The 26,653-nt window shown below is 66.2% G+C and overlaps 4 protein-coding genes across 6 annotated transcripts; 1 reads left to right on the forward strand and 3 right to left on the reverse strand.

The window, feature by feature from the left end:
- Positions 1 to 1,348: 1,348 nt before the first annotated feature.
- Positions 1,349 to 4,876, forward strand: EDF1 (endothelial differentiation related factor 1). Of its 3 annotated transcripts, none has more exons than XM_086475615.1 (5): positions 1,349 to 1,435; positions 1,611 to 1,662; positions 2,833 to 2,993; positions 3,637 to 3,730; positions 4,305 to 4,876. In XM_086475615.1, exons 1-5 carry the CDS (start codon positions 1,358 to 1,360, stop codon positions 4,364 to 4,366), a joined length of 447 nt encoding a protein of 148 aa, XP_086331741.1. In that variant the 5' UTR covers positions 1,349 to 1,357; the 3' UTR covers positions 4,367 to 4,876. The 3 variants fall into 3 exon arrangements, with proteins under 3 accessions (XP_086331741.1, XP_086331742.1, XP_086331743.1); XM_086475616.1 differs by having other exon boundaries at positions 2,833 to 2,939; XM_086475617.1 differs by having other exon boundaries at positions 2,833 to 2,930.
- Positions 4,877 to 6,181: 1,305 nt separating this feature from the next.
- On the reverse strand, positions 6,182 to 16,461 carry MAMDC4 (MAM domain containing 4). Its single transcript, XM_086475915.1, has 28 exons — positions 16,269 to 16,461; positions 15,720 to 15,893; positions 15,385 to 15,525; positions 14,962 to 15,107; positions 14,738 to 14,822; positions 14,373 to 14,501; positions 13,993 to 14,139; positions 13,700 to 13,794; positions 13,235 to 13,393; positions 12,507 to 12,591; positions 11,904 to 12,053; positions 11,658 to 11,765; positions 11,330 to 11,461; positions 10,928 to 11,058; positions 10,719 to 10,824; positions 10,328 to 10,444; positions 9,969 to 10,103; positions 9,724 to 9,854; positions 9,431 to 9,647; positions 9,007 to 9,144; positions 8,775 to 8,896; positions 8,569 to 8,659; positions 8,136 to 8,282; positions 7,708 to 7,842; positions 7,305 to 7,432; positions 7,094 to 7,208; positions 6,807 to 6,982; positions 6,182 to 6,229 (listed from the first exon to the last, which is right to left on the reverse strand). Exons 1-28 carry the CDS (start codon positions 16,459 to 16,461, stop codon positions 6,182 to 6,184), a joined length of 3,681 nt encoding a protein of 1,226 aa, XP_086332041.1.
- Positions 16,462 to 20,744: 4,283 nt separating this feature from the next.
- PHPT1 (phosphohistidine phosphatase 1) lies at positions 20,745 to 21,763 on the reverse strand. The gene is made up of 3 exons (XM_086475916.1): positions 21,613 to 21,763; positions 21,257 to 21,381; positions 20,745 to 20,887 (listed from the first exon to the last, which is right to left on the reverse strand). Exons 1-3 carry the CDS (start codon positions 21,761 to 21,763, stop codon positions 20,795 to 20,797), a joined length of 369 nt encoding a protein of 122 aa, XP_086332042.1. The 3' UTR covers positions 20,745 to 20,794.
- Positions 21,764 to 23,114: 1,351 nt separating this feature from the next.
- Positions 23,115 to 26,360, reverse strand: AJM1 (apical junction component 1 homolog). Its single transcript, XM_086475870.1, has one exon. The coding sequence runs from the start codon at positions 26,358 to 26,360 to the stop codon at positions 23,115 to 23,117; it is 3,246 nt and encodes a 1,081-aa protein (XP_086331996.1).
- Between the last annotated feature and the right edge of the window lie 293 nt (positions 26,361 to 26,653).

The raw sequence follows: 26,653 nt of genomic DNA on the forward strand, positions 1-26,653 counted from the left end.
GACCCGTCGGCAACGCCTCACTTGCGGCGCCAGCACCGGGACGGGAACCACCGGGGCTGCCCCGAGCGGACCCGCTGTTCAACGCCCCGGCTGCCGCCGCCGCCCGAGGAGCGGGTCTGGCCACGCAGGGTGACGCCGTCCCGCTCCCACCCCCCCGCACCGCGCTCCCGAGCGCCCCGGGCCGCCGGGGCCAAGCGCACGGCGGTGCCAGGAGCCACGGGCCGGCTGCGGGGAGGGGAAACCCCCGCGTCCCGTTTCTGTGCAAGGCCCGGATCACCCGCGACCTGGAAACCGGCCGCTCCTCCCGCACCTTGCCCCGAGGACCGACAGAAACCCCGCCGAGGATCCCCAGCGCCAGTCCCCGCGCCCCCCGTTCCCGGAATGACGCCAGCGAGCGGTTTGGGTTTTCCTGCCTTTACTGCAGAACTTCCCGGATGATTCAGACGCGGACCCGAGGCGCCTTATTGTCCCCCGGCTGAAGGAGGGGGGACGCGGCCGCCCGTCAGCAGCAGAGCCCCCTCCCGCACTCGCGGCCTCACGCAGGTTTCCCGCGAAACGGACGCAAACGGGTGAATTTTTCCGCCATGGGCCGTGCCCGCTGTGACCAGCACCAGAGAGGCCACGCCCGCCGCTGCCGCTGAGAGCCGGGGCTGCCCGGGGAGCGGGGGTCCTTCCGCTCCGCCTGGCGAGAGGCCCGAGGGGACCGCCCGGGCACGGCGCCGGAACCGCCCGCGTTACCCACGGGCGGGCAGCACGAACCTGCCCTGCACTGAGGCACGGGGCAGGCGGGAAGGCCCCGCGTCGCCCTCTCCCGCCGGCTGCCGCCCAGGTGGGGCATCAGCGCCCGGCTGCGGCCTCTCCCGGGCGTCCGGGAACCGGAGCGGGCCGGGCCGGGCCGGGCCGGGCCGGGCCGGGCGGGCGCAGGTAGCCACCGCGGCCCAGCTCCGCCGCGAACCGCCACTACGGCGCATGCCCGGCTCTGCCCAGCCGGGCGCGGCCATTGGTCAGCGATTCTGACAGTGCTGAGGATCAAGCCAATCGCTTCTGGGCATAGGGTTATTGGCAGCGACAGCAGCCTCTCAGAGTGACAGACACTTGTTCACCCACCTCCAGCCTGGCTTATGCACTAGCCAATCGAATGGCGAGGAGACTGATTGCTACATTTCTGTGCCTATTACGAGCAACGGCGTCACGCCTGGCTTGCTCTGCCTAGGTTCATTGAGGAGCCCAAGGCCCCGCCCGCTGCGGTCGCGCCGCTAATGGGAGGCCGCCGTTCATGAGGGGCGGGCGCTGGGCGGTGCCCCCTGAGCGGCGGGCGCGGCCCCGGGCGGCGGCGGGCGGGGTCGGTGCCGGTGCCATGGCGGAGAGCGACTGGGACACGGTCACGGTGCTGCGCAAGAAGGGCCCCAGCGCGGCCCAGGCCAAGTCCAAGCAGGTCAGCGGGCGGCGGGGAGCGGCGGAGCGGCCTGGGTCTGGGCTGGGCCCTCGGGCTGGGGCCTGGGCCTGGCGCGGCCGAGGCCCGGGCGGGCCCGGGGGCCGAGGCCCAGCTGGCGCTGAGGCGGCCGGCTCTGCCAGCAGAGCGCTCACCTCGGCACCTTTGCTCTCCCCAGGCCATCTTGGCGGCCCAGCGGCGCGGAGAGGACGTGGAGACCTCCAAGAAGTGTGGGTATCCCGCGGCCCGGCTCCCCGGCCGGGGGGTGGGCAGGCGGGCCCGGCGAGCCCGGCCCGGCCGGCGCTGTTTCCCGGCGGCGGTGCAGTGCGCGGCCCTTCCGCCAGCCCAGCGTCAGGCCTGGCCCCCCGGCTCGCCCCCCCGAGTTTCTCTCGAAGGCGGTCGCCTGGAAGAGGGAGAGCAGGAGGCGGCACCCCGCAACTAAGGCAGAGGTCGCCCTGGATGAGGCCGCATGGACTTGGGGCGCCCCGGGGAGGGGAGGCAGCGCCCCGGGGAGGCGGGGAGCGCTCCCTGTAGCCATCCCCGAGTTTCTGCTTGCCCAGAGCTGAGCTCTGGCGAGTGTCCGCAAAGCGCTTGGAAGAGCTTTTGTGATCACGAGCTTAAACTCTGAATTTCTGCGGCTTATTCTCTTGTTGATAACATATGCTTAGGGATTTCAATGGCTGCCTGTCTTCCTGTGGTGGTGTTCTTTAAAAATTCCCTGTTTTCTGTCCGGTGTAGATTCTCAGGCTCTGTCACCGTAGGGATGGGGTTATGATGGTTAGAAATAAATAAATAGATGATCCTTGAACGAGGTTTATCAAGAGACTGAATGTCACTGATGTGAGAGAAATGTTTCAAACTCTGACTTAAATACTGTAACTAAAGTGAGACAAAACAAATGGCATGTTTCTGAACCTCAGACTTTTAGCAAAACTAAGTCCAGTTAGAGTTTACTTATAAAAGGCATCAGAAAATTGATTAAAAGCAACTTCTTCACGCTGCCTTATACTTGAGTAAACATTGTTCAAGTTCAAATACTAAACCCCCACCCTGACCCCACGCTGTGGCACAGACGTGGATGTCTGGGGTGAAGTTTGAATGTTAAATTGCCAAGCTCTAGCAAGATCTTGGCCATCTGGAGCGGGGCTCAGCGGTGAAGTGGAGAGAGGGGAGGGCTCTGCCCACTGTGTTAACAGGATTAAGACAACCCGTTTCCTGACGGGCAGGGTCTGCCTGAGATCAGTGCTGATGTTGGCACACTGAAATCTTGACAGCTCCCTGGGATCCTGAGCAGCTGAGTGCTTGGGAGAAGCACTTGGAGACTCTTTGGCGCAGCACTGAGCCGTGTTTGGTTTGTCCTTGTTTGTTTTTTTTTCTCTCGTTCTTGCTGTGAACGACAGGGGCCGCGGGCCAGAACAAGCAGCACTTCATCACGAAGAACACTGCCAAGCTCGACCGGGAGACAGAGGAGCTGCACCACGACCGTGTCCCCCTTGAGGTGGGCAAGGTGATCCAGCAGGGCCGGCAGAGCAAGGGCATGACGCAGAAGGACTTGGCCACGGTGAGCACGGCCCGGGGTCGCTGCCCCCAGCTCTCCCGCAGCGGGGTGAGGCACCCCGAGGCGATAGCGGACACTTTCCCTGTCCCCTCCTGGGCGGCTGCAGGGAGGTGGTGTCATGAGCAGGAGGTTTGGTGAAGGCAACCTCCAGGTGACATCAGTTGTCTGGGAAATGTTTGGGCGGTTTGTGGGTGCAGCCCTTGCGCACCTGCTTGGGGACCGAGCAGTGCTGGGGTGGCTGAGCTGGTGGGAGGCTTTTTTTTTTTTCCCCCCTCCCATTAACTCAGCACCGACTGGAGCTTTTTTGTACCACCCGGGCCCCACGCAACGTTCAGAAGGTGGCTGCTGTCTCCGGGCCCAGCAACAGGGAGAGTTCCTGCTCCTCGGGGGGGGCCGGGGGAAGCAGAGCTCTGTCCGGGGTGGGTGGCGCTACCGCTCAAGCAGTGGAAGGAGGCTGTCGTGGTGGACCAGTGAGCCTGAAAGCAGCACTTGGTCCTCTGGTCCTGGCATCATCAGAGGCTGTGACTTAGCCCTGCGAGTACTGGGGGGTTGGTGCTGGGCGTTTGCTGTGTGTGGAGCCGGTGTTTGAGACACGTCTGCTCTTTTTTTTTTTTTTTTTTTTTTTTTTTTTTTTTTTTTTTTTTAGAAAATCAATGAAAAACCCCAAGTTATTGCTGACTACGAGTCGGGAAGAGCCATCCCCAACAACCAGGTGATGGGCAAGATCGAAAGAGCCATCGGTAAGTGAAGAAAGGAGACCTCAGTGATAAGGGCAGTGTTTGCCGTGCCCGGGAGGGTGCCCTCGGTGATACTCCCCCCATCAGGAGCAGTCGCTGGTGGGGGGTTATCGGGGATGTGGTGAAGCCGCATGCTGATAACCCGGGATCTGCCAGCTGGAACACGAGCCTGGAGCTCCTGTGCTCCTTTGTTCTTTGTCTGTGCGTGGGGCCGTGCCCTGGGGACCACCCCTGAATGCTGTCCCCCCCCAAAATCAGTGAGATACAGAGACCCACGAAGGCCTGAGTGTGGTTGGGGAAGTCTCTTGCAGCCACTCGTGTTGATGTTACTCCCCTAGGCCAGCTCAAGTACCGTGTTTTAGGGAGACAGTCGGTGCACAAGGGAGAATTAGAGCTTGGTCTGAAACTAGCCCGGTGCTCCTAGAAGGTAACATGGGATTCTCCCCACCTCTGGATCCTCTGCCTGTGTTTTGGATCTTCTCTTCCTTACAGCCAAAATCTAGGGAAATGGAGTTACCAGGTGAGCGATCAAGTGCTGATGGCAGCTGACGGGGTCGTCTCCTTTGTCTCGTTCCAGGCCTTAAGCTGCGTGGGAAGGATATTGGAAAACCGCTGGAAACCGGCCCCAAAGGGAAATGACAACAAAGCCTCGAAATCAGTTTGTCCAGACTGATCTCGCCTGGCTGGTTCTCCTTAACCACCAGAATCTCTCTTCGTCTTGCCAAGCTGAACAAGAGGGTTTCAGACTTGCTTTGGGGGGGAAATCTGCCGAATCTGTACCTGCTGTAAAAAGGCAACCTTAAAGAAGCGATTTTCCTGATTTTGTTTTTCCTTCCTCCTTTCCAGAGATTGAGGAACTAAACCCAAAAAATTGCCGCATCTGATTTGCCAGAAAACATGTGTGTCTTGGTGTTTAGAAGCAGCTAATGTTGAGACACTGGGGGTGGTCTGAAATGTGATGAGTTGATTGGAACCATTTGGGGGCCGGGTGGGATATCTTGTACATGAATAATGGGGGAGAGCTGGGGCTTGATCAGTGTCTGCATTTGAAATGATGACTCAGTCACTGCATCACAATGACGTTTTTGTTTGTTCCTTCCAGCCTGTTTTAAAGAGATCTATAATAAAGTTTGATACCCTTCCGTTGCACGGGGTTGTTGCTGCGTGTTTCCCAGCCGGTGGTGGATCCCGTGTGGTTGGGCGCGCCTGGCGCTGCAGCACCCTCTTCCCTGGGGACGCGCCGCTCCCTGGAGCACCCGGGAAAGGGCCGCTGCTGCCCCAGCCCTTTCCCGGCAGCTCCGCTGCTCCCGGTGCCGGTGAGGACCGCAGCTTGGCTGGCGGCCCGGAGGTGAAGTCAGCGCGGTGGTTTGATCCCGGGCGGGGCGGAGCGGCGGCTCCGGAGCTCTGCAGAGTCCGGCGGGGGCGGGGGCGCTCGCCCAGGCGTCGGTGTGAGGGCTGAGCCCCCCCCTTGGCTCTGGCCCCGGCCCTTCCCCAGCTCCCAGGACAGGGCCAGGGCTGTCCCCGAGCTGCAGGGGTGGCGCTCGGTGTGACACGGCCATAACCGAGGTGGGATGGAGCCGAAGGGAGAGTGTGGAGCAGGGAGCAGGGAAACGGGCTGGGCTCCCGGGAGGAGCGCTGCCGTGAGCCCCCTGCCCGCCGGGCGAGCTCGGGGCTCGAGAGCAGGATCCCCGACGGGCGGCTGAGCCCTGGGCTGGCAGGTTTGGCGCTGGGCTGCTGAGGCATCGCACAGTTTAAACGCAGTTTGGAAAGCTGGGAGGGGAGGGGAGAGGGGTCTTGGGGCAGGTGCGGGCGCCTGAGCCCAGCTGCTGCCTCGGGAACATTTTTCTTCTTCCCAATGACACGTAAACGTGAAGGACCAACAGCCCCTGGTGGGGGCGTGGGCAGTCCTGCAGGGGGTGGGCGCCCATACAGCGGGGTCAGGGCTGCTCTCTGCCCTCGGGGGTTGCTTTGGGGTGCCCCCCGCTCTGCTCCCAGCCCTCACCAACACCCCCCACCGTCCAAAACAGCAGAACCACTGGGCTTGCTCCCGGTGGTGGTTCTGTGCTCTTGTGCTTAATCCTGGGTGTGGGAGGGGGCCTGTGCCCCATACAGCACCCACTGGTCTGCCCAGCCCTGAGTGGGGCCAGGACCCTACTCGGATGAGGATGGCGCTGCAAGAAACTCCTGCCAAGGGGCATGTCACTGTGTCTCGGTGCAGAAAGTCCGTGTTACAAAAGACAAAAATGCTTTTCCCGAGCGCTTGGAGGTAGTGGAGGCAGCGGCACGTCCCCCCGTGGGGCCGGCACCCCAGGGCAAGCACCCGCAGCAGCTCCCTGACGGCGGCCGCGGAGCCGGAGGCAGCTGCTGGAGTGTGAGGTCTCGCCGGGGAGGATGCTCTGCCCTGCGCGCACCTGCCAGGCCTGAGCAGGCGATTCCTGCTGCTGGCTTCTTGTTTCAAGCTTCAGCCCCCTCTTTTGGCACTGGAGATATAATGACCTTGTCCTGTAGAGGAAGGTGAACGGGAATCGGTTACACTAAGCATAGGCTGTGTCTAATTGGAAACACAAGGACTTTTTCCAGGCTGCAGAGGGGAGAACCTGCGTGCCAGCCCAGTGTGACGCCAGCAGAGGAACCAAACACCCCTGCTGCACCAGCGGGGGCTCCATGTCCTCTTTTGGGGTCAGTCCTGGGGGGCTCTGTTGGGGGCTACGTGGCACCAAACCCATCAAAGGAAACTGTAGCTGAAGCTGCCCCTCAGGGTTTTGAGTTTCTGGCTTGCAGAGGATGAGCAATGTTTGCACAACCCGCTCCCTACAGGGCTCCGGGGAGGAGGATCGCAGCCTCAGCTCTTTCTGCAGCATCTGCCTGATGGCAGCAGCAGCATTTCTAGGTCAATCCTGAGGCTCAGGGTCACTTGTTTGCCGGCAACCAGATAAGAGGCAGAGCCCTTTGCACCTCCCTGACGTGCTGGCAGAGTGCGGGTTCAGGGGGAGCATGCTGGGATTTGCTGAGCTTTTAGGAAAATCCTGTTTTGGCGCAGCTGGGGGCAAGCAGGAAAGCCCTTCACCCCTGGCCTTACATCTCGGAAAGTGATGTTGTCAAAGCCCTGGGGAGCATTGCTCGCTGCCGGCGGCCCTCTTGACAGCCCTCGCCGCTTCAGCCAGTAACAGCCTCCAGCAGCCACCAGCGCCAGGATGCAGATGGCCAGGAGAACACTGAGCACCACCTCTACCACAAAGCTGCTGGAGGATTTTTCTGCAGGGAGAAAGGACACTGCCAGGCTCGACCCACCACCTGGCTCCAGCCCCAGCCTCAGCACCCTGAGCTGGGGGGGTTGACATTTCACAGCTAGAACCAGCCCCACACCTTCCACTGGCACCTCTGGGCTGGAATGGCAGCCCCCCCCGGTGCTGTACACGATGTCGTCCAGTGCCACAGTCCCCTCCATCGGCCACCTCCGTGTGGTGAGCTCAAAGATGATCTGAAGGGGAAGATGGGATCTGGGGGGGGTGATGCATGGGGAGGAGTGCCCTGCACCCCCAGAGGACACCCTGCACCCTAGGGTGGCCCCGCTCACCTGGAACTCGCTGGGGCTCCGCACGGGCACCACACCGCCCTGCCAGCCCCGGCTCCGGTGCCCTGCCACGCTCCACACTGTGCGCCGCCCCGCCACGCTGTGCAGCATCACCCGCAGCTCCCCGCAGGCTGCAACGTGGAGTGGGGTCAGGCACCCCCACATCAATGGCTGCCCGGAGGCTCCTGAGAGCCACTGGGCCCTCCCGGCCCCCCCTCCTCTGGGATGGCAGCGCCGACCGGGAATGGGCCATTCCCACCACTCGGACAGAGCTGAACCAGAGTGTCCACGGTCCCATGGGTGGGGAGAGGGTTTGCAACCTGTAAGCAAGCCCCTCGCTCCCACCATGGGCTGGTGCCCACCTCCCCAGGGACAGCACCTCCTCCCTGCCCCCTGCAGCCCTTACAGAGGTGCTCTGGGATGTCCATATGGTACCAGAACCGCAGGCAGGAGTCAGCAGCAGCAGGCAGATGCTGGCTCTCCAGCCGAGCAGTGGTGCCCCCCGGGCCCAGCACACTGGTGTCGAAATGCATGTAGTGACCTGGACAGGCAGGGATAGAGCACAGGGTGTTCCCCAGTTCTGCCGCCCACCCTGGCATCCTGCCCCCCCCGTCCCCAAATGCCCAGAGTGACACCCGGAGGATTGCACCCACCCAGTCCCACTCCTCACTGCCTTTGGGACCAAGCTGTCCCTCCTGGGCAAGGAGGGGATGTGGAGCCAGGTCCCTCAAGACATACTGGGGGGGCCATTGATGGGTGACCCCATCCATCCCCAGCATCTCTTCCTCACTCCAGCCATGCCAGGGTGCCCTGAGAGAGACGGGTGCCTCCTACCATTCCTTGTGCCCAGGGTGTGATCCTGCTCGGGGCCAGGGTACTTGGCAAGCGGGACCCCACTCTTCCATCCCCAGGCAAAGCTGTGCAGGCGGGGGTCAGAGGGGCTGCTCCAGCCACACGTGTCCCACTCGAAGTCACAGGAGGCTGGGAGGAAAGGGGGGGCTGTGATGCACCCAGCGCTGCAGGCACCCGCTGCCTCACGCTGCCTGCGAGGAGACAGGGCATCTGGGGGGGATCAGCCCCCAGCCCCCTCCCCACTGCCCCCAGCTTTGGGCCAAGCTCAGAGCAGGAGCGGGGTGCCCAGTGGCTGTAGCAGAGCCATGCTGGATGGGCTGGGCTGTCCTCATCCCCATAGCTGCACACCCACATGGGGTACCTTGTCGTGCCCTCCCACCTCAGTCCATGGTGCCCCCGTGGCGTGGGCTCTGACCTGGCTCAGGGCAGGCACCGTCTGACACGTGTAGGTCGTCCAGCGCGATGTACCCGTGGTCACCACCAGCTCCCACCGCCTCAAATATCACCTGCCGGAGGGGTGGGTAGGGTGGTACAGAGGCTGGCACCCACCATGCACCCCTCGTCACCCCCAGCCTGCCCCTTTCCTGGCCACGAGGTCCCTGGCACCCTGTCCCACCTCACCTGCCAGTCCCCATCCGGCCGGACGGTGACGTGGCCTCGGTGCCAGGCACTCCCCTCCATGGTGCTCACGGCCATCACCTTGCTCCGCACCCCGCTCTGCTCCACGAAGACCCCGAGGGAGCCTGCCCAGGGCACCCGCCATGGAGAGGGGGGTCTGGGGCTGTGCCATGTCAAACCCCAACTCATCCAGAGGTGCCCCTGGGGGCCTCAGGGTGGGGGTTATGGTGCTCACCTGGGGTCCTGGTGCTCAGGTGGTACCAGAAGGCCAGGCACTGGGCAGGCACGGAGGGCTGGTAGGGCTGGGAGGTGAGGGCAGCCACCTGCCCCACAGGCAGGGAGTCCCTGCCCGTGCTCACCACCATGTAGTGGCCTGGCAGAGAGAAGCCCCCACGCCGTGACTCCTGCCTGGCTCTGCTGGGGGGGGGCGGGGGGCAGGCACCAGGGGACTGTTGGGGCTGAGACTGGGGAGCCCTGGGGCTGGGAAATTCTGGGTTTGGGGAGCCCCACATATTAGTGCCCACCGCACACCCTGGGCAGGGCAGACAGTGCAGGCAGGACACAGGACAGGCAGGCAGGGCAGGCAGGGAGGGCAAGGAGGGCAAGCAGGGCAGGCAGCAGCGCTCCCGCAGAGCCCCAGGAAGCCATGGCCTTGGTACCTGTGGCGGTGCCAGCAGTGTGGTCAGCCGGGGGGCCAGCGGCGGTGCCGGTGCCATTGCTCTGCCGCAGCCAGGTGTGCTGCCCGCTGGCCGCCAGCCCGCAGGCGTCTGCCTCGAAGGAGCAGGAGAGCTCGGCCCCGCAGGGCCCCGTCGTCAGCGCCAGGTCGTCCAGCGCCATATCCCCCAGGAACCCGTCCCGCAGGGCCTCGAAGGCCACCTGCCAGCGAGACAGGGCGTCAGATGGCCCCGTGCCCCGCCGGCACCTGGTGGCACAGGGGGACCTCAGTCCTCACCCGGTACCGCCGCTGGCCTGTGGCAGGCAGCGTCGCCCGTCCCTGGTGCCAGACGCTGCCCTGGGTGCCCCGCTGGGTCCATAGCACTATCTCCCCCGCTCCCTCCAGCCACAGCTTGAGGTTCAGGGTGCCTGGGCAGAGGGGAAAGTTGGGTGGCTGTCCTGCATCCGTTGGGGACCCTGCTGTCCCCAGGGGAGCAGAGTCCAGCTGGGGCATCCCCGGGAGGATGCCATGGGGCTGCGTACCGATCTGCGGGCCGGCCAGGCGGTACCAGAAAGAGAGGCAGCGTGGGGCGGCGGCAGGCTCCTGGCTGTAGGTGACAAGCTGCGCCCGCTGCCCGTGGCTCCACAGCACAGAGGGGTCCGTGGCCAAGAAGTAGCCTGAGAGTTGGGGACAGCCAGGGTGGAGGGCACACGGACATGGGTGCTCTGTGCTGCGCCCGCATCACCCACAGCCCGGTCCTGGATCCGGGTGCCCCGGCTGAGCTCACCCCATGGATATGGGGCTGCTTGGAGTGCACAGGGCATGTCTTGGTCCTGGGGACAGGAGGCTGTGGGGTTCTCTAGGCTACCCGGTGTCCCCAGGAGAGGAGCCAGCCCCTTACCCGAGCCAGTGGTGTGGTCGGAGCCCTGTCCCTGCCCTGTGCTGCGGATCCACTTGAAGTCACTGGACTGATCCTGGTACCACCCGCACAAGCCCCTCTCAAAGTTGCAGGACAGCTCTGGCCGAAGAGAGGTGATGGTGGTGAGGGAGTGGGGACAAGGCCTCCCAAAACCAAATAGGTCCCCCAAAAGTCCCTTTTCCTCTGCTCCCCCACCCCGCTTCCCAGGTTCATCCCATGCAGGTGTCCTGGGGCAGGATGTGTGCTCAGCCCCCAGCTTCTGCTAGGGTGGGGACAGGGTGACAGTCACCAGGCAGCCCCCATGGGAGCATCATCCATCTCAGTGGGTCAGGGGCCTGGGGCCACCCTCCCTGCCCATGTGCCCTGGCTGTACCCGTGGCTCCTGGTGGCACCACGCCGAGGTGGCACTGCACAAACGCCACGTTGTCGATGGCAGCACTCGCCGAGTCCTGCAGATCCACCAGCCCCAGCAGCTCGACCTGGGGGCGACGTAATGGCGGTGGTGAGCCCAGAGTGCCTGACGGCGCCGACACTGCCCTGCCACCAGCCGGCCAGGCTGGTCCCTGTACCCCCGGGGCGTACCTGGAAGGGTCGGGTCCTCTCTCCCAGTGGGATGCGGACACGTTCCTCTGCTGTGCTGCCGTGCCCCTGTGTGTGCCAGGCCAGGTGGGTGGTGCCAGCGGTGTGATCGGCGATGCTGACGGCGAGGAAACCTGGCACAAGAGGTGGTGCGAAGTCTGCGGGCAACGGCAGCCCCCGGCCGCCCCTCGGGAGTTCCCCGTGGCCCCAGCACCCACCCACAGGGGACAGGGACACCCTGGCTCCAGGATGGTGTGATGGGGCAGAGCGGGGCTGAGAGAGGCAGCAAAGATGGGCAGGTGTGGGGGGCTCTGCCCTGTGCCAGGGTCGGGCAGGGCACCCTGGGGGTGAGCGGGGGGGGGCAGGGAGCAGGCAGGGCACCCCGGGGCCGGGCAGGGGGGTTACCTTGGGGGCCGCTGTGGATGCTGTAGCTCATCTCCATGGCGCAGGCAGGGCCGGCGGGGCCCAGGACAGGCGTGCGTGCCTTTGCAGCAGCCAACATTTGTCCTTCTCCTGCCTGGAGGGCCAGGAAAGACCCTGGGCACAGAAACACCCTGAGAGGTCGGGGCAGGGGCCCCGCATCCCTGGCGGCATCCCCCAACCCAGTACCCTGCCCAAGCATCACCCCCACCGGTCCTGCGGTGGCACCCACCCACCCCATCTGGGTGGGAGCAGGGAGTCCCTGCACCCTGGGGACCAAAGAGCATCATCTTGGCAGTGGGAACAGTCTCACCTGTGAGGAGGGTGTCGGAGAGCTTGGTGGCCCCCTGCACACCCCAGCGCAGCCGCCCCACGCTGACGTCGTGCCAGCCCCCGGCCCCCTCCTCAAAGGTGGTTGCTCCTGCAAAAGCCCAGGCTCAGCCCCGCCGGGCCACTGCGCCTTTCAGGTGCCAGCCAAGGGGTGCCTGGGTCCCCTCCGCCACCTGGTCCCCTCCAACACCTGGCTACCAGGTGCCCGGTGCCTGCCCGTGGCTCTCACCGCAGCGCTTCTCGTCGGAGCCGTCGGGGCACGTCTCGGTGAAGTCGCAGGCCAGCTCTGCATCGATGCAGCCCCCGCTGTCGCAGGCCACCTCCTCAGCCGTACAGTGGCTGGTGCCCACCCGGCCTGGCAGCACGGTTGAAAGCTTCTCTGACGGCAAAACACCCCAGGATGGAGAGCGGTGGTGAGAGGGCTTGGCAGCACCACCAGCGTCAGCATTTCAAGGCACTTTCCCCTGTCCCTGAGCATCTCCCTGGCTCTCATTGCCCCGGGTCTCCATTTCCCCCAGCCCCATCCCTGCCCTGCCTGCTGCCACCAGGCGAAGGGGACCAAGGGGGTCAGTGAGAGCTGCCTGGCTCAGCCAGGAGGTTTTGGCGCAGCGGAAGGAGTGTCACATCTGCAGGACAAAGACATCAGGCACTCCGGGCTGTGGGCCCCAGAGCAAGTGTTTTCAATGCTACATGCAGGATGGTCACTATGATGAGCAGAGGGACAGTCAGACCCCGTAGGGGGACCTTTAGGGATGGTGTCATGGGCACGAAACACCTGGGGACCACTGCCCGTGCTGGAGCAGGGGTGGGGGACGGCCGCCCTCCAGCTCACCCTGCTCCTGCACGCAGCCTGGAGACAGGATCAGGTCATCGATGGCCACAGTCCCTGCGCTGCCGGCCACCCCCTCGATCAGCACCTGCAGGGAAGCACCGCGCCGGCAACATCAACATGAGGTCTTGCACAGCACAGAGGGGCCAGGCAATGGCCCTGGGCACGGGGGGACACAGGGGAGCCACGGGACTGGAGGACCCCAGCTCCTGTGGTCGGCCGACACGCACTGCCCCCGGGAAGGGGCTCGGTGGGATCAGGGGTCACGCTGCGGCTGGAATGAGTGCACAGGGTGGGCTGGCAGGGCCATGGTGGGCTTGCGGTGATGGTGATGACCCTGCACACAACCATGGCATGAATGTGCCCAGGGGTGCTATGGGGTGCCATCGGAGTGCCCTCAGGGTGCCACTGGGGCACCCTCCAGGGCCAGGCGGGAGGAGGTTGGGTTGTGTGGGTGGCTTTGGGGGAGAGCAGACAGGGCAGTGGAAGGCATGGGGTGACATGGGTGGATGAAGACTCTTCCCGTGGGTGGTCCCTGGGCTGGGGGGACTAGCAGGGGGATTTGGAAGTCTGGGTGCAGGGACATGAAGGTGACATGTGCCAGCACAAGAGGCTCAGCTCTGGTGTTCAGTTCCTGGTTCAAGCCTGGTCCCATGGGTGCGTACTGGGTGTGCCCCTGTGCCCCTTGCCCCGCAGGCAGCCCAGCTTGCCCCAGCACGGCACCAGCCCACCTTGAAGCTCTCCGTCACGTTGAAGTTCACTCTCTCCCGGACCCAGCAATTGCCCAGGTCCCCCATTCTCTCCCTCACCAGCTTCTGGGTGGTTTTGGTCACGTAGGAGATGCTGAGGCTGCTGGTGGCCGAGCCGTGGAGGTGGCAGTACAGCACGAGCTGGGGATGGAGAGGGGGGTGAGAATGCTCTGAAGCCCCAGGGCAGGAGTACGCAGCCCCCCCCTGTGCCCCACGGCATGGCTGCCACCCCATGAGTTGCTCCCAAAGGTGGGGCTGAAGGAGCTCAGAGTTCCAACAGGCACCAGTGATGCCACCAAACCAGCTCCAAAAACCCACTGCCCATCACCAGCAAAGGGCCCACCACAGCCCCAGCCCCATGTGGGAGTCCCCACAGCTGGAGACCCCGTTCCCCTGCCACTGCCGTGCCCACACGGGCTGTGACGCGGGGTCCCGGCTGTGACTCACGGAGCAGGAGTTGTTGCCCTGGAAAGTGGGACTGCTGAGCTGCGCCACGCCGCCAGCCCCCACAGATGAGGCGCTGCCCACGTGGAGGAAAAAACCTGCAGGAGAGGCCGGGAAGGGGCTGAGGGGGCCGGGCTGGGTGTGCAGGTGCCAGATGCTCTTTTCCTGGCACAGCGTTGAGCTGAGCCCGGGTACGCGCCACCTCAGGGGCCAGAGGGCACGTCCACCCCGGGGCCAGTGATGTCCCGGGGACCTGCGGTGGGGCTCCCCTGACGTGCTGGTGCCCAGCCCCGTACCTGCCCTGCTGTTACTGCTGTGGTCCCGGGTGGGGATGCCGTATGTGGTCCCCAGGTTCAGGCTCGTGTTTCTCTCCCACGCCGGCTGCCGGTCCTCCACCTCCCAGCCACAGAGATTGTGCTCAAAGGGGCAGAAGGTGAAGGACTCTGGGGAAGGAGGGAGAGCAGAGTGACCCAGGGAGGTTCCTGCAATGGGCTGGGCTGATGCCACCCCTCCACAAAAACTCTTGGGGTGAATTTGCCCCTCTGGCTGCACAGCTAGGGGGGCAGAGCTGGGGTGACCCCTGTCAGCCCCACGGCCCAGCTTTGCCCCACCAGGGCAGACAGTCAACCCATCCGTGAGGTTGGAGGGCTGGTGGGTAGAACCACGGGATGCTCACTGCACCGCGTTTCATCCTCATCCGAGCCGTCCCCACAGTCGTCGGTGCCATCGCAGAAGCGGTGCTGTGCCAGGCAGGAGCCCTGGCCACAGGGTCTCTCCTCCGCCCCGCAGACCTGCTGCCCAGGCTCTGGAGTGGTGGGACATGCCGTCAGTGAATGTCTGGTCCTGCAGGGCCCCCAGCACATGCTGGGCTCCCCCCACATCCTCCCCTGGGGTTGCTCAAGGGACAGGCTTTTGCTGCCTGCCCCATGCCCTGGCTGAGACACCACGGGCAGCAGGAGAGCTCCCCCGGGGTGCGAAGCCCAAACCAATTCCCCCCGGGGATCCCGGCTCACATCTCATCCCAACAGATGCAGGACTCACCCTGCAAGCCGCAGTTCCTGAAGATGATGTCATCAAGCGCCAGCTCTGCCCCGCACGTGGGCGGTTGCGTCAGGGAGAAGATGAGCTGCCGATGAGAGGACGGGGTCAGATGAGCTGAGCATCTGCCTGAGCTGCCCGGGCATCCTTGGCTCCTGAGGCATCACCCGGCTCCTCTGGTCCCAGCTCGTGGGGACAGTGTCCAGGTACCGACTGCCCTGTCTCACCTGGAACTGCTCCTTGATCCGGCCCGAGTAGGTGACCAGTTGGTGCCAACCTTCGCCTCCATGCTTGGGGCTCTGCCACAGCTCCACCACCTCATCGCCGTACGCCATGGCCAGGCGCAGCAGCGGCCGCTCGGTCTGGTTGAGCCCTGCGGGGAGCCCCAGACTGTGGCCCTTGGCACTGCGCACCCCGAGGCACCCGTGGGGAGGAACTGAGCCCCACCAGCTCTGGGGACTGGAGCCAGGACCCCTGGGTCCCTCCAGCTCTGCTTGTGGAGTATGGAAGAGGTGAGAAGGGTGGCAGGCACCCATCCCAAGGTGCCGGTGGCTCTGCCTGTGCCATGGGGGCAGATGGCCCTGTCCCTCCCCCCTGACTCCCATCATCGCTTCCCTGTGCCCGGTACCCCAAGGCCCATCCGTGCCCACCATGGGCGCTCTCACCGCTTCCCGAGAGGTGGTACCAGGCCCTGATCTCGCACGTGGCGGCTGCTTCCCGCATCACCGGTGACATGAGCCAGGCCGTGGCCATGGTCTTTGCCGGGGGGTACACGGTCACCATGAACCACCCTGGGGAGAGAGCAGAGAGCAAGGGCTGCAGCCCCCTGGAATAGCACCACTCCTGCCCCACCATGGGTCTGCTCCATCCCCTGCGCCCTACAAGGTTGGCTGTCCTGGCACTTGGCTTCAGGGCACCCACGAGCCACAAGCGTGGTGCTGTGGGTGCCCAGAGCCCACTCACCAGCCGAGCAGCTCCCGCTTACCCCGGTCGGTGCCCACGGTGTGGTCTGAGTGGGGCCCTGTGCCCCACACGGCCAGGCTGGCCCGGCCTCGCACCCATCTGTACGCCGAGGTGCTCACGTCCCGCCAGCCACAGTCGCCTTCCTCGAAATCACAGGTGAAAGGGGTGCCCAGCACCGCCGAGCCCCGCACGTACCCTGTGGGCGGGCGGACGGCATGTCAGGGCAGGACTGGGTCCACCCTGGGGTCCTGCACCCAGCTGGGAACCCACGCCCACCCCAGGGACCTGCACCTACCCTGGAGTCCTGCACCCATCCTGGGGACCTGCATCTACCCAGGGGACCTGCGTCCAGCCTGGGGTCCTGCACCCACACCAAGGGACTTGAGTCCAGCCCAGGGACCTATGCCCACCCCAAGGACCTGCATCCCCCCTGGGGTCCGGCACCCACCCTGGGCACCAGCAGCCACCCCAGGGATCTGCACCCATGATGTCCCCAGTTCCATCGCCCGTTCTCGCTGCCGGAGCAGGGCCTGGGAGTGGAGTGAGGGGGCTGGAGGGGCCGGACACCCACCACACTGGTTCTCGTCGGAGCAGTCGCTGCAGTCGCAGACGAAGTTGCAGAGCTGCTCTGCCGCGCTGCTGCAGCTGTTGACAACCACGGACCTGCCAGGGAGGATGGGCCCGGCTACGGAAGAGAGAACGGGGCTGAAAACCCCGTAAGGATCTGGGCACGGTGCCCGTGGGAGGTGACAGAGGGCACACATGGCCTGCAGGTGACATTTGTCTGGGCTCCCCAGTTTGGGACCCTGCTGGGGGGAGCGCTGAGCTCTCAGCGTCATCATCCCTTAGACGGGACCCCCGGCCACTGCCCCGGCACCCCACACCTCCCACATCTCCTGCTTTGCCATGTCCCCCTGCCAGCCCCGCTCCTGCACACCCTCGGGGTGCCAGAGCCTGCCAGGGCTGGGGCACTGACCCTCCAGCCTGGTATATGACACCCCTGCTCCGAGTCTCAGCCCCTGTTTTGGGGGAAACAGCAGAATTTGGGCATTTTCCTTCCCGTGCTGAGCAAAGCAATTGCTGACAGCCAGCCTGGCCCCGGGGGGGCTCCGGCGCTCAGTTGCCCTGGGGGACCCCAGGCTGACTTTTGTCACCGGAGCCCAGAGGAGGGTTTTGCTGGGCTGTATCTGCCCTGGCCCCCCCCAGAGCAGCACAGACCCCCTGGAGCTGGGGGAAGCAGCGGTTCCCATGGGAGCCCACGCCAGGGAGGGACAGAGTGGAGCAGCCAGCAGTGTGGCCCCTTCCCTCCCCACAGCACGACCCCCCGTGTCGGCAGAGCTCACCCAGCAGCAGCAGGAGGACGGGCACTGCCTGCCTGGCCATCTTGGCCTCCGGGCCGTGGCGATGGTAAAGCAGAGCTGGGAGAGGCGCAGGAGGCCACGCTGTGAGCCCGGGGCTGGAATCTGCCCCCCAGGACCTGCCCCGCGGTGGACTTCAGCCCCGCCGTTATCAGCTTCCCAGCACCAGCAGCAGGGTTTATGGCAAGGCTGTTCGCCAGGTCGGGACAGGTCACCCGCGGTCCTGTGGCCCAGCACCGCCGCCAGCATCGCAGGTGGTGAGCTGGCAGCTGCCCGTGCCCAGGAGACCTTCGGCTGCTTTTCCCACCAAACTCTTCTTCTTCAGCCTCCCTTTTCCAACCGGGACAAGATGCTGGGTATCACTCTGACCGGGTCGGGGCCGGCTGGCACAGTCCGGTGGCTCACAGTGGCTCAACGAGGGAAAAGGCCACTTCTTCCTGGCGATGCTGCCAGCCCTGGGGGAAGAAGCTGGCACCTCTGCCAGGGCTGGGGGGGCCCTGCCATGCCAGCCGCCTGGCCTGCGTCATGTCTGACCACAGGGAGAAAGAGTTCCTGAGCATAAGGAGCGGTGGGAGAGCCTTTGGGTGCAAGGTGGGGTGCACCCTGGCCAGGGAGGGCAGCTGTGCTGGGGGGCAGCGGGAAAGGGAGCAAAGAGCAACTTCAGGGCAGGAAAGGGATAAATGGGTCACCCAGGCAAGGGTGAGCCGTGGCAGGCAGGGATCCTTAGGACTGGGGGGGTTAGCCCTAAAACTGTAGGGGCTTTGAATTCAGAACCAAATTCCTGCTGTCTGGAGACTTGGGACAGGCTGGGCGAGGAGGCAGGGACAGACAGGACACGCAGGAGGAGCAGCCTGTGCCAGCACCCAGATGGGGAGCTGGCCTTGCCAAAAGCTGGGGCTCCAGAGCACCCCAGCCCCAGGGACGTGCCAATGGCAGGCAGGAGGAGGAGGGACTCAGCCTGCCTGCTCCGGGCAGAGCAGTCTGGCAGCCCTGTGCTCCCTCTGCCACGGGTGGTCCGTGCAGCAGCCGCTTTGGGAGGGTGCCCAGGCCAGTGCAGCCTGGCAGGCTGCCTGCAGTGCTCTCACCCTCTTCCCCAGCCCCAGCAGGCGGCCCCTGGCCCCGGGGACCCAGAGGTGCTATTGGCAGGAGCCAGCCCTCACCCCTGCCTGCACCGCTCCATGTGGCAGAAGCACCTCAGCACCCAGCTCATAACTGCCACAGGGCGAAGGGACACAGCTCTAAGGCCACAAACCAGGTCCCTCCTGGGGCAGAACACCACCAGCAGAGCCCCAGGAAGGGCTGTTCAGCCTGGAAGGAGCATGGCTCTGCAGCCAGGGCCTCACACAGCACCACCGGAGCTGCCCGGTGATGGCAACCACTGCCCCTGACTCAGTTTCCCCACCTGCTGCTGCCAGGCTTTGTGGGGGCTGGCACCATCCCAGGGGAGCCCTCCTGCCTCCACTGCCAGCAGCCCCCGTGCGCGGAGATGGGTCCCCCTTGCGGAAGGCTGAACGAAGGTTTCTCCCCGGCAGCCTTGGACAAGCAGATTGCACGATTACAGCAGGCGCAGTAAAACGCAGACTTCGGCTCTTTCCCCCGGCATCAGCCGGGACAGGCAGAGACCAGTGACCCCGCGCCCTCCCAGCCTGGGCACCCTGGAGCTGGCAGCGCCCGCAGGAGGGAGCCCTGCCCTTCCCCTGCTGCCTGGGAACCCAGCAGGCACCAAGCTGACATGAGCCAGGGCAGCAGCCCCCGGCAAAGCAGCCACCAGGCTCCCGGGTGCCACAGGCAGAGCATCTCCAGTAGGGCCGAACCCTCCTCTCTGCACTGGGGAGACACGGGGGGATGCTGGGCTCCCAGTAAGAGAGAGCAGATCTAGTGAGGGGCTGTGATGATGAAGGGACTGGACTGCCCAGGAGGAGAAGCTGTGAGAGCTGGAGCTGCTCACTCCGGAGAAGAGAAGGTGTGGGGGATGTCACCCACGTGTGTGAAGATCTGACAGGAGGGAAAGAAGGAGCGAGCCTCTTCTGAGCAGCGACTGCCCCGTGAAGGGACGAGACATGACGAGAACGAAGCAAGAACGTGAAATGCCACTTAATCTTAAGAAAACCCCTTTTTTCCTGTGTGTCGTCAAAGCCAGAGCAGGTTGCCCAGGCTGCTGTGGCGCCTGCATCCGTGGAGATGCCCAAAACCCATCTGGCCCCAGCCCCGAGTAACCTGCTGGACCTGGCCCTGCTGGGGCAGGAGGATGGACTGGCCATCTCCAGAGCTGCCCCCAAGCTCTGCACTTCAGCGACTCGGTGGGAAGCTGTGCTGCTCTGTGTGACCATTGCAGGGCACCTGGCCCCCACCTAACAGCCACCGGCGTTCAGTGCACGCGTGACTGTTGGGTGACGTTCACCCCAGCACGGGGGAGCTGGTGAACACCTTGCAGGGGGGAAGGTCTCAGCACAGCAGAGCTGTTTTCCTCGAGTGGGCCCAGTGCAACCTTGCGCAAGTCCTGGGCACCTGGGCTTAGCCCCCCGCTTCCTTCCCCCTCCACCAGCTTGGTGGGCACCGTCCTCTGCAGGAGACACAGCTCCAGCCCCGAGCCCCCAGCCAGGCGGTGGGCCCTGCACGCCCAGCCTGGCCCAGGAAGCTCATCCCCTTTCATCACGATCCACCTTTTCTTCGGGGCAGGACAGCGGGCACAGGGGCTGAGCTTCAGCAGGTTGTGCCACCCCTGCCTGGCTCCGGGCACAGAGGAACCATCTGTCAAGGCAGCCCAAGAGGGGAGGGCAGGGGGGCAGCGGCAGGCAAAGCGGGCAGGCAAGAGCCGGGAGCACACAGGATCACAGCCCAGGTGAAATGGGGCTGGGACCCAGGGAGTGAGGTTCCTCCACCCCCAACCTTGTATGGGATGGCAACCGAGCGATCCACCCGGCCAACCTGACCTGCCCGTCTCCGTCGTGCTCTCCTGCCACCGAAGGCTCCAGCAGCTTTTCCCAGTTTCCCCACCCTGCCCCTCACTGGAAGTGCAGAGTCTCCCTGGGAAATATCGAGGGACAGGAGCCAGCCCTGGCTGTCTGGAGGGCTGAGGTCAAGGAGGATGCTCCACCTCAAGGTGTGACCACCTGCCAGGGTGGGAACAGCCATGTTCTTCCAAACCACGCTCCCGGGCAGCTCAGGAGGAGATAAGGGTGGTCCCTCCCCCAGGGCTACCCTGCCCTTCCCTCCGCCAGGCGTGGGGACCCATCGCTACTTCCTCCTCCCCTGCCGCTGCTTCCTCCTCCCCTGCCGCTGCCCTTCCCAAGGCAAATCCTGACCCACCTTCTGCTGTCCCCACCCCAGACCCCACCAGCTCCAGGGTCAGGCCCCCCACCAGGGGCTGGAAACCCAGGGGGTCGCTCCCGCTGTAAAAGGGTACAACCCAGAGCCAGGGGAAGGAGCAGGCTGAGCCACGAACGGACGACCACCCAAGCGGCTGTGCTCCCCAGCGTGTTTAATTCTGACACACACACGTGGGACAAACCCCCAGAGCACCCACTGGCTTCACCGAGGCTTTGCCTCACCGTGCTGGGGAGATGGGGAGCACCCGCGGCACGTGGCAAGTCCGGCGGCGGCAAACGGGCGAGTTCCACCCAAAGAAACCGCAGGCGAGCCCAGCGTGCTGCCGGGCACGAGGGGCCGGCTGCCACCCACCGACGCCGGATCCGGCTGCACCAGCTCCAGGCTGACGCCGCTGCCCGGCCGGAGCGGGTCAGTAGCCTTCGTCCGCCCAGGTGACCTCGTAGTCCGGGTACTCGGCTTTCAGCTTCTCCGTAGTCACCGAGTGGTCCGCTCGCCCGAAGCCCTGCCAGCGGGGAGAGAAGTGGAGCCGGGGCGGTTACCACCCTAGGGAGAGCCCGGTGAGCCCCGGGACGGCTCACAGCAACCAGCCGCTGAGCCCGAGCCCGTGCCAGGCCCCTGCCGCGGACAGCACGGCACCCGGGCAGGGGGGCGGTGTCACCCCGGACCTGGGAACACCGGCAGCACCCACACCCTCCTCGGGGCGCCCAGGCACCCCCAGGCCTGCCCCGGCAGCGCCGCTGCCCACCGCCTCGGCCGCGGTGCCGGGTCGGCCACGAGCAGCGGGACGGGCGCTTGTGCCACCGCCGGGAGGGCGAAGCCGCGGCCACGAGTGGGCCTCCCCCCCCCCCGCCCCCCGCCGCCCCCGGCTTACCACCGAGTACCCGTAGACGTGGATCTTCCTCTCCTCGGGGCGGTGGGCGAGCCGGCCGCCCCCCAAGCACTCGCAGCCCAGGCCCTGCTGCGCCAGCTCCTGCGCCGTCCGCTCGTACAGGTCGGCTGCGGGGGGCGGGAGGAGGCCGTGGGGCGGGGGAGCACCGGGACCCTCCGCCTGACCCACCGCCCGCGGACGGGCCGCCCCCCTACCCAAGGCAGCTGGGGCCCGGCCGCTGCCCGTGGAGGGGGCCGCGGCGTGGGGCAGCCTCGGCCGCTCCCCTCGGCGCCCCCGGTGGGCGGGATGGGGCCCCACGGGTGTCCCGCCCCGCCCCGCCGGTGCCTCGCGCCCCTCACCGTGGTACTCGGCCCAGCCGTGGCCGCGCACGACGTCCTTCCCGGGCCCGCCGGCCGCGCGCACGCGCACCAGCACGTACTTGAAGACGCCGCCGCCGTCGATCTCCACGTCCGCCACCCGCGACAGCGCCTCCGCCGCCGCCGCCGCCATCGCGCCCGCCCCGCCGCTGCGCCCCGCCCCTTCCGCCCCGATGGCCAATCAGCGCCCGCGGGAGCACGGCCCTTCCCCACAGAGTCCCCGCCCACGCCCGGAGGGGGCGGGGCCCTGCCAGGAGCAGGGGGCGGGGCCCCGCAGGCGGGGGCGGGCCGGGCCGCCCTGGGGAACCCCCGGGGGCTTCGCGGGGCACCGGGGGGCACCGGGGGGCAGCGGCCTCTCCGCCCGCCGGCTCGCCCCGGGGCGCCGAAGCCCGCCGGGAGTGGAGGCGGCGGCGGGGAGCGGGGCCTGGCCGCGGCGCTGGGCTGCGGGCCCTCCGCCTGCAGCGCCCGGGGCTGGGCGGGGCCGTGAGGCGCCCCCGGGCGAGCGGGCTGGCGGGGGGCTGCGGTGCTGTCGGTGCTGCCGTTACCCCCGGCTCTGACCCCCTTCCCTGCCCCCATCTCGGGCAGCCCTAAAGGCCCGGCCCTGCCGCCATCATTCCCCAGCACGGAGCAGCCGTCGCCACCGACCCGGCGGGCCCCCCTCCGCCGCTGCCCCTCTGCCACGGTTGGATCCCTCCCGCCTGCCCCCCCCACCACGTCGTGCCTGCCCCCCACTTCACGCCGGTGGCACCGTGGCCGCCCACGACCCTCCCCTGGGCCAGGCCTGGCTCCACACCCAGCGCTGGGTGCAGCCGGTTGGACAGTGCCCAAACCCAGGGCCCCCCCCCAGCCCCGTGCCCCACATGCGTGTACCCAGGGACCTTACGGGGTCCCGGGGGGCACCCAAGGGTGCCTTGCAGCCACGCTTACAGGGTCCCCGCTGCCCCTACACATCAGACAGTAACATGCTCCGGACACAGACGCTACAGGAACAGAGACCTTGTGCAAGCCCGCTCCCACCCGTGAACCGTGTCAGGCCCCTGATGTGGACCCGGTGGGGCTCCCAGCAGCACCCATGGACTCGGTACAGCCTCAGGGGTGCTCCATGGGACCCCGAGTGCTGGGGGGCACGGCCCGAGAGGGCTGGGTTCGGCCCCAGGCGCAGGCAGGGTGCATGGGCAGGCACAGGGGGGCTCTGGGTGGGCAGAGGCTGAGGGGGTGCATGGGGTGCCCCCGCTCTGCCTAAACACTGCTCACCCTGAGAGGGTTCTGCGGGGTCTTGCCAGGTCCTGTGCCCCTGGGCAAGCCTCAGCCCCTGCTCCTGCCCCTGCAGACGCCCCCCAGCCAACGCCAGCCTCCTGTAGCCCATCGCAGCCTCCTCCCCTCCATGCCACATCCAAGAGGGGGTCCCCGTCCCACCATACTGACAGGGTAACACCTTATCTACAAAGAGGGGTGCTGGGGGGTGGGGGATCCCCATGTTGCGTTCACATGATGTCGTCCAGGAGGTTGGGGCTGGCCACCCAGTCGAGGGTGCGGGGCTCAGAGGCTGCCATGATCATGCACATGAACTGTTTGCCCGTCCTTTTGTCGATGGGGTAGATGGTGGTGGGGGTGAAGCGCTTGTTGCTCTCCACGAAGTCGCAGAGCTGCTCGTAGACGGCGGGGAACTCGTGCCGCAGGAAGACGCCGCGGATGCGCAGCTCCCGCTGGATGTTGATGAAGCAGACCTCCCGCGCCTTGCGGCCCTCCTCCCCCTCTTTGTCGATGTCCGCCGTGCCGGGCGGGGGCGTCAGGATCAACGTCTCCATGTCCCGCTCCTTCTTCAGGATCTTCTTCTCGGGGCTGGAGGAGGCTAAGGCCACCTTGGCGTATTTCCTGACCGTCGGCACCTGCATCTTCGGTGACGGCCTTTCTGGCACTTTTTGCGTGACGGCCACGGTTACATTCAGGAGGAAACATTCGTTGGGGTCATACTGGTTGCCCGTCTCCCGCAGCTCCCGGGCGTACTCCCCCAGGTTGTCCGAGTAGCTCTCCAGCTCCCGCAGGGACAGGTAGGTGGGGGACATCAGCAGGCTCTCCAGCCCAAACTGGAGGAAGTTCTCAGCCGAGCCGGCGTTGGGGAAGCCCAGGAAGAGGACGCCGCGGCCGCGGGAGAGGTAGCCCACCTTGGCAATGCGCGAGAAGGCCTTGTGCACCTCGACGTTCTCCCGGCAGAACTGCAGGACGTGGCGGCAGACGCTGCCCACGCGCCCGTAGACGCAGCTCTCCTTGTGCGTGTCCCAGTCCTCGCGGCGGCAGTGCCGGGAGCAGTAGTAGGTGTAGCAGCTGTGGCACGACTTGAAGTAGAGGCAGGCGTTGAACATGGTCTCCGTCCGCCGGCACTTGGCGTTGGAGCACATCATCATGTCGTCCTCCTCCGCGCTCAGGTCGGGTGAGCAATTCTCTGGCGACTTCTCGAAGGGGCCGACGGAGAGCGGGGCGGGCGGTGGGCGGGGGGCGCTGGCACGGGAGCTGGGACCCGGCTGCTCCTTCGTGGGTCGGGGTCCCTCGGGCATGTTGGGGGGGACCCTCCTCCCCTCGCCCCTCCGGGCTGGCCCCGGGGCGCTGCTGCTCAGAAGCTGCTTGAGCTGCTCGGCGAGGCTGTCCCTGTCCCCGGCGCGGTGGCCCGGTGCTGGCTTGTAGTCAATGACGAGGTCGGTGATGAGCTCGTCCAGCTGCTCCAGGCTGCGCTGGCGCCCGGAGCCGCTCTCCCTGGGGACGGGCTGCGGGGCGCAGGGCACGGTGTAGGGACCGCGCTCCCGCCCCGCGTCCAGCATGTCCCAGCTGGCCGAGCGCCTCTCGCTCCTGCCCAGCCCATCGGCGCGGATGTCGTTGTCGGTGATGGTGATCTCAGGCGTGACGTACCAGGAGCGGCCCGGGGCGCCGCGGCCACCGTCAGCGTGTACCCTCTCGAGGATGGAGCTCTCCGAGAGGGACAGGGCGGCATAACGCTTGGGTGAGCTCGACAGGTTGATCACCACCGGCTGCCGGCGCTCCTCGGGGGATAAGGCACGGTGCTGCTCCTGGGCGAGCAGGTTCTCGTAGCTGCGCCCGCGCTGCAGGACTTCCTCCCTGCGCGCCGCCGGCGCCAGGATGTTATCCCAGGATTTGGAGTAGTGCTGGCTCTCCCGGCCCAGCCGCGGAGGGGTTACGCCATAGCTGGCATGCCAGGAGGAGACCATGGCCTCCCGCCCGGCTGGCTGTGGGGCGAAGCGCGACACTTGCAAGGTCTGGTAGGGCAGCGCGCCCCGCTCGGGGCAGTACCAGTCACTGAAGTGCAAGGGCTGGGCGCTGCGGGGCGGGGGGCACGTCCGCGACAGCATCTCCCGCTCCCGGTACTTCCCGTAGTCTTCGGCATAAAAGACCCTGGCAGAGGAGCCGAGGGCTGGGTACGTCCGGGCATCCTCAGCGTAGAGTGTTTTGACAGGGGTGCCGCGGGGGGCGTAAAAGCGGGGCTCATCCCCGTAGAAGGCACGGGCGGGTGCCTCCTGCACCGGGGGGTAGCCCCGCGCCTCCTCCACGTACAATGTCCGGGGTGGCACCGTGTGGACGGTGGCTTTGGCCGGGTCCTCGGCGTAAAAGTGCTGGGGGATGCTGTGGCGGACGGGGTAGGGGTAGCTGGCGTAGCCGGAGCTGCGGAGGGGCATGGCAGGGCTGGGGCACCGCGCCGGCTCCTCCGCGTAGAAGAACTTGGCGGGGACGCCGGGGGCCGAGAAGGTCATGCAGCCCCTCTCGGGGTACTCCCTGAAGTCCCGCGAGGCAGGCACTGGCACCGTCTGGTACGCCAGCGCCCGGGGGTCCGCCTCGTAGTACTCGCCGGGGTAGGGCAGGAGCGGGGGGTCCCCGCTGTAGGAGTCGCTGGGGGTGGGCGTGCGGGACGCGGATGCCTGCCTGCTCCCCGGCACGGCCAGGCTACGGGCAGCCCCGGGCGCGCGGGGCCAGCGCGGCGGTTCCTGCCGGTTCTGGGCCGCCCGCAGGCTGCGTGCCGCGTGCACCAGTACCGCCTCGTCTGGCTTGATGTCCACCCGGCACTTGACGTGGGGGCTGGCGCCCACCTTGGCGCCCAGCCCCTCCTCGAAGCAGTTGCTGCCCAGGCAGAGCGGGGAGATGCGGCTGACGCTGCTGCGCTGCGGCTGCAGCTTGATGGGGTGCACCTCGTTCGCCAGCACCCGCAAGGGGACCTGGCTCTCGCGGCGCGGCGAGGGCTCAGTGCGGGAGGGCTCCCGTGCCACCCGCAGAGCCTCCCGCCCGCGCCGAGCCGGTGGCGGCGATGCCGAGACGGTGATCGGCACCGCGGTGAAGGTGGACTTCACCCGCGGCGCGCTCTTGGAGCGGGCGCGTCGCTTCGGCTCGCTCCTCGGCGGAGGGGCTCTGCCGGCATAAGGGTCCGGCTTTGGCGGTGCCCGCCTGCCCGGCGGCCCCGGCGTGGGCTCGGGGGTGCCGGGGCGCGGGCAGGGGCGCTCCATGGCCGGAGGGGTGCCCAGCTGCTCGTCCAGCGACTCGAGGAAGTCAAAGCTCCTGCAGTGGCGCTTGTTGAAGGGCTGCGGCTCGCGGGGCAGGGACGAGGACATGGAGGCGTCACATCGTGCCAGGGGCTGGCAGACAACTGAATCCCCAGGGGCTGCAGTGGCCACCTTTATGTCTTGGTACACCGTAGACACCAGGATGTCAGGTGGGTCTGTTCGTGTCATCTTAAAAGCAACTCTTCTCCCGCCAGTTCCCCTTCAGACGGCCTCAGAGGAAGGCAGCCGGCCCTGCAAGAGAACAGACGAGGCGCCTAAATCCCGGCGGGGACCTCGGAGAGCTGCCACGGCACTGGATAAATCCCCACAGCTCCTGGCTCGCGGGGAGTTTTGGCCACCTCTTCAGAAATGAGGGTTCGGGGGCATCTCAGCCTCCATTGCTGCTGTTAATAGTCAGATCCTGACTGCGGGAAGAAGCTGGAAAAAGGCTCCAAATCCGGGGTGCAAATAACAGAGTGGAT

Source organism: Leptosomus discolor, chromosome 19, assembly GCF_034619465.1.
Source record: "Leptosomus discolor isolate bLepDis1 chromosome 19, bLepDis1.hap2, whole genome shotgun sequence".
Taxonomy (NCBI): domain Eukaryota; kingdom Metazoa; phylum Chordata; class Aves; order Leptosomiformes; family Leptosomidae; genus Leptosomus; species Leptosomus discolor.

What these genes read in the sequence shown, in the direction of transcription:
- EDF1 (XM_086475615.1), top strand. Translation starts at nt 1,358, where the DNA reads ATGGCGGAGAGCGACTGGGACACGGTCACGGTGCTGCGCAAGAAGGGC. An exon ending in CGCAGAAGGACTTGGCCACG is followed by an intron (nt 2,994 to 3,636) that starts GTGAGCACGGCC and finishes TTTTTTTTTTAG; the next exon opens with AAAATCAATGAAAAACCCCA. An exon ending in CAAGATCGAAAGAGCCATCG is followed by an intron (nt 3,731 to 4,304) that starts GTAAGTGAAGAA and finishes GTCTCGTTCCAG; the next exon opens with GCCTTAAGCTGCGTGGGAAG.
- PHPT1 (XM_086475916.1), bottom strand. Translation starts at nt 21,763, where the DNA reads ATGGCGGCGGCGGCGGCGGAGGCGCTGTCGCGGGTGGCGGACGTGGAG. An exon ending in CGGCTGGGCCGAGTACCACG is followed by an intron (nt 21,382 to 21,612) that starts GTGAGGGGCGCG and finishes CGCCCCCCGCAG; the next exon opens with CCGACCTGTACGAGCGGACG. An exon ending in ACGTCTACGGGTACTCGGTG is followed by an intron (nt 20,888 to 21,256) that starts GTAAGCCGGGGG and finishes CCCCGCTGGCAG; the next exon opens with GGCTTCGGGCGAGCGGACCA.
- AJM1 (XM_086475870.1), bottom strand. Translation starts at nt 26,360, where the DNA reads ATGACACGAACAGACCCACCTGACATCCTGGTGTCTACGGTGTACCAA.
- MAMDC4 (XM_086475915.1), bottom strand. Translation starts at nt 16,461, where the DNA reads ATGTGTGCCCTCTGTCACCTCCCACGGGCACCGTGCCCAGATCCTTAC. An exon ending in CTCCGACGAGAACCAGTGTG is followed by an intron (nt 15,894 to 16,268) that starts GTGGGTGTCCGG and finishes GCCCGCCCACAG; the next exon opens with GGTACGTGCGGGGCTCGGCG. An exon ending in CCTGGCCGGCCCGCAGATCG is followed by an intron (nt 9,855 to 9,968) that starts GTACGCAGCCCC and finishes CCCTCTGCCCAG; the next exon opens with GCACCCTGAACCTCAAGCTG.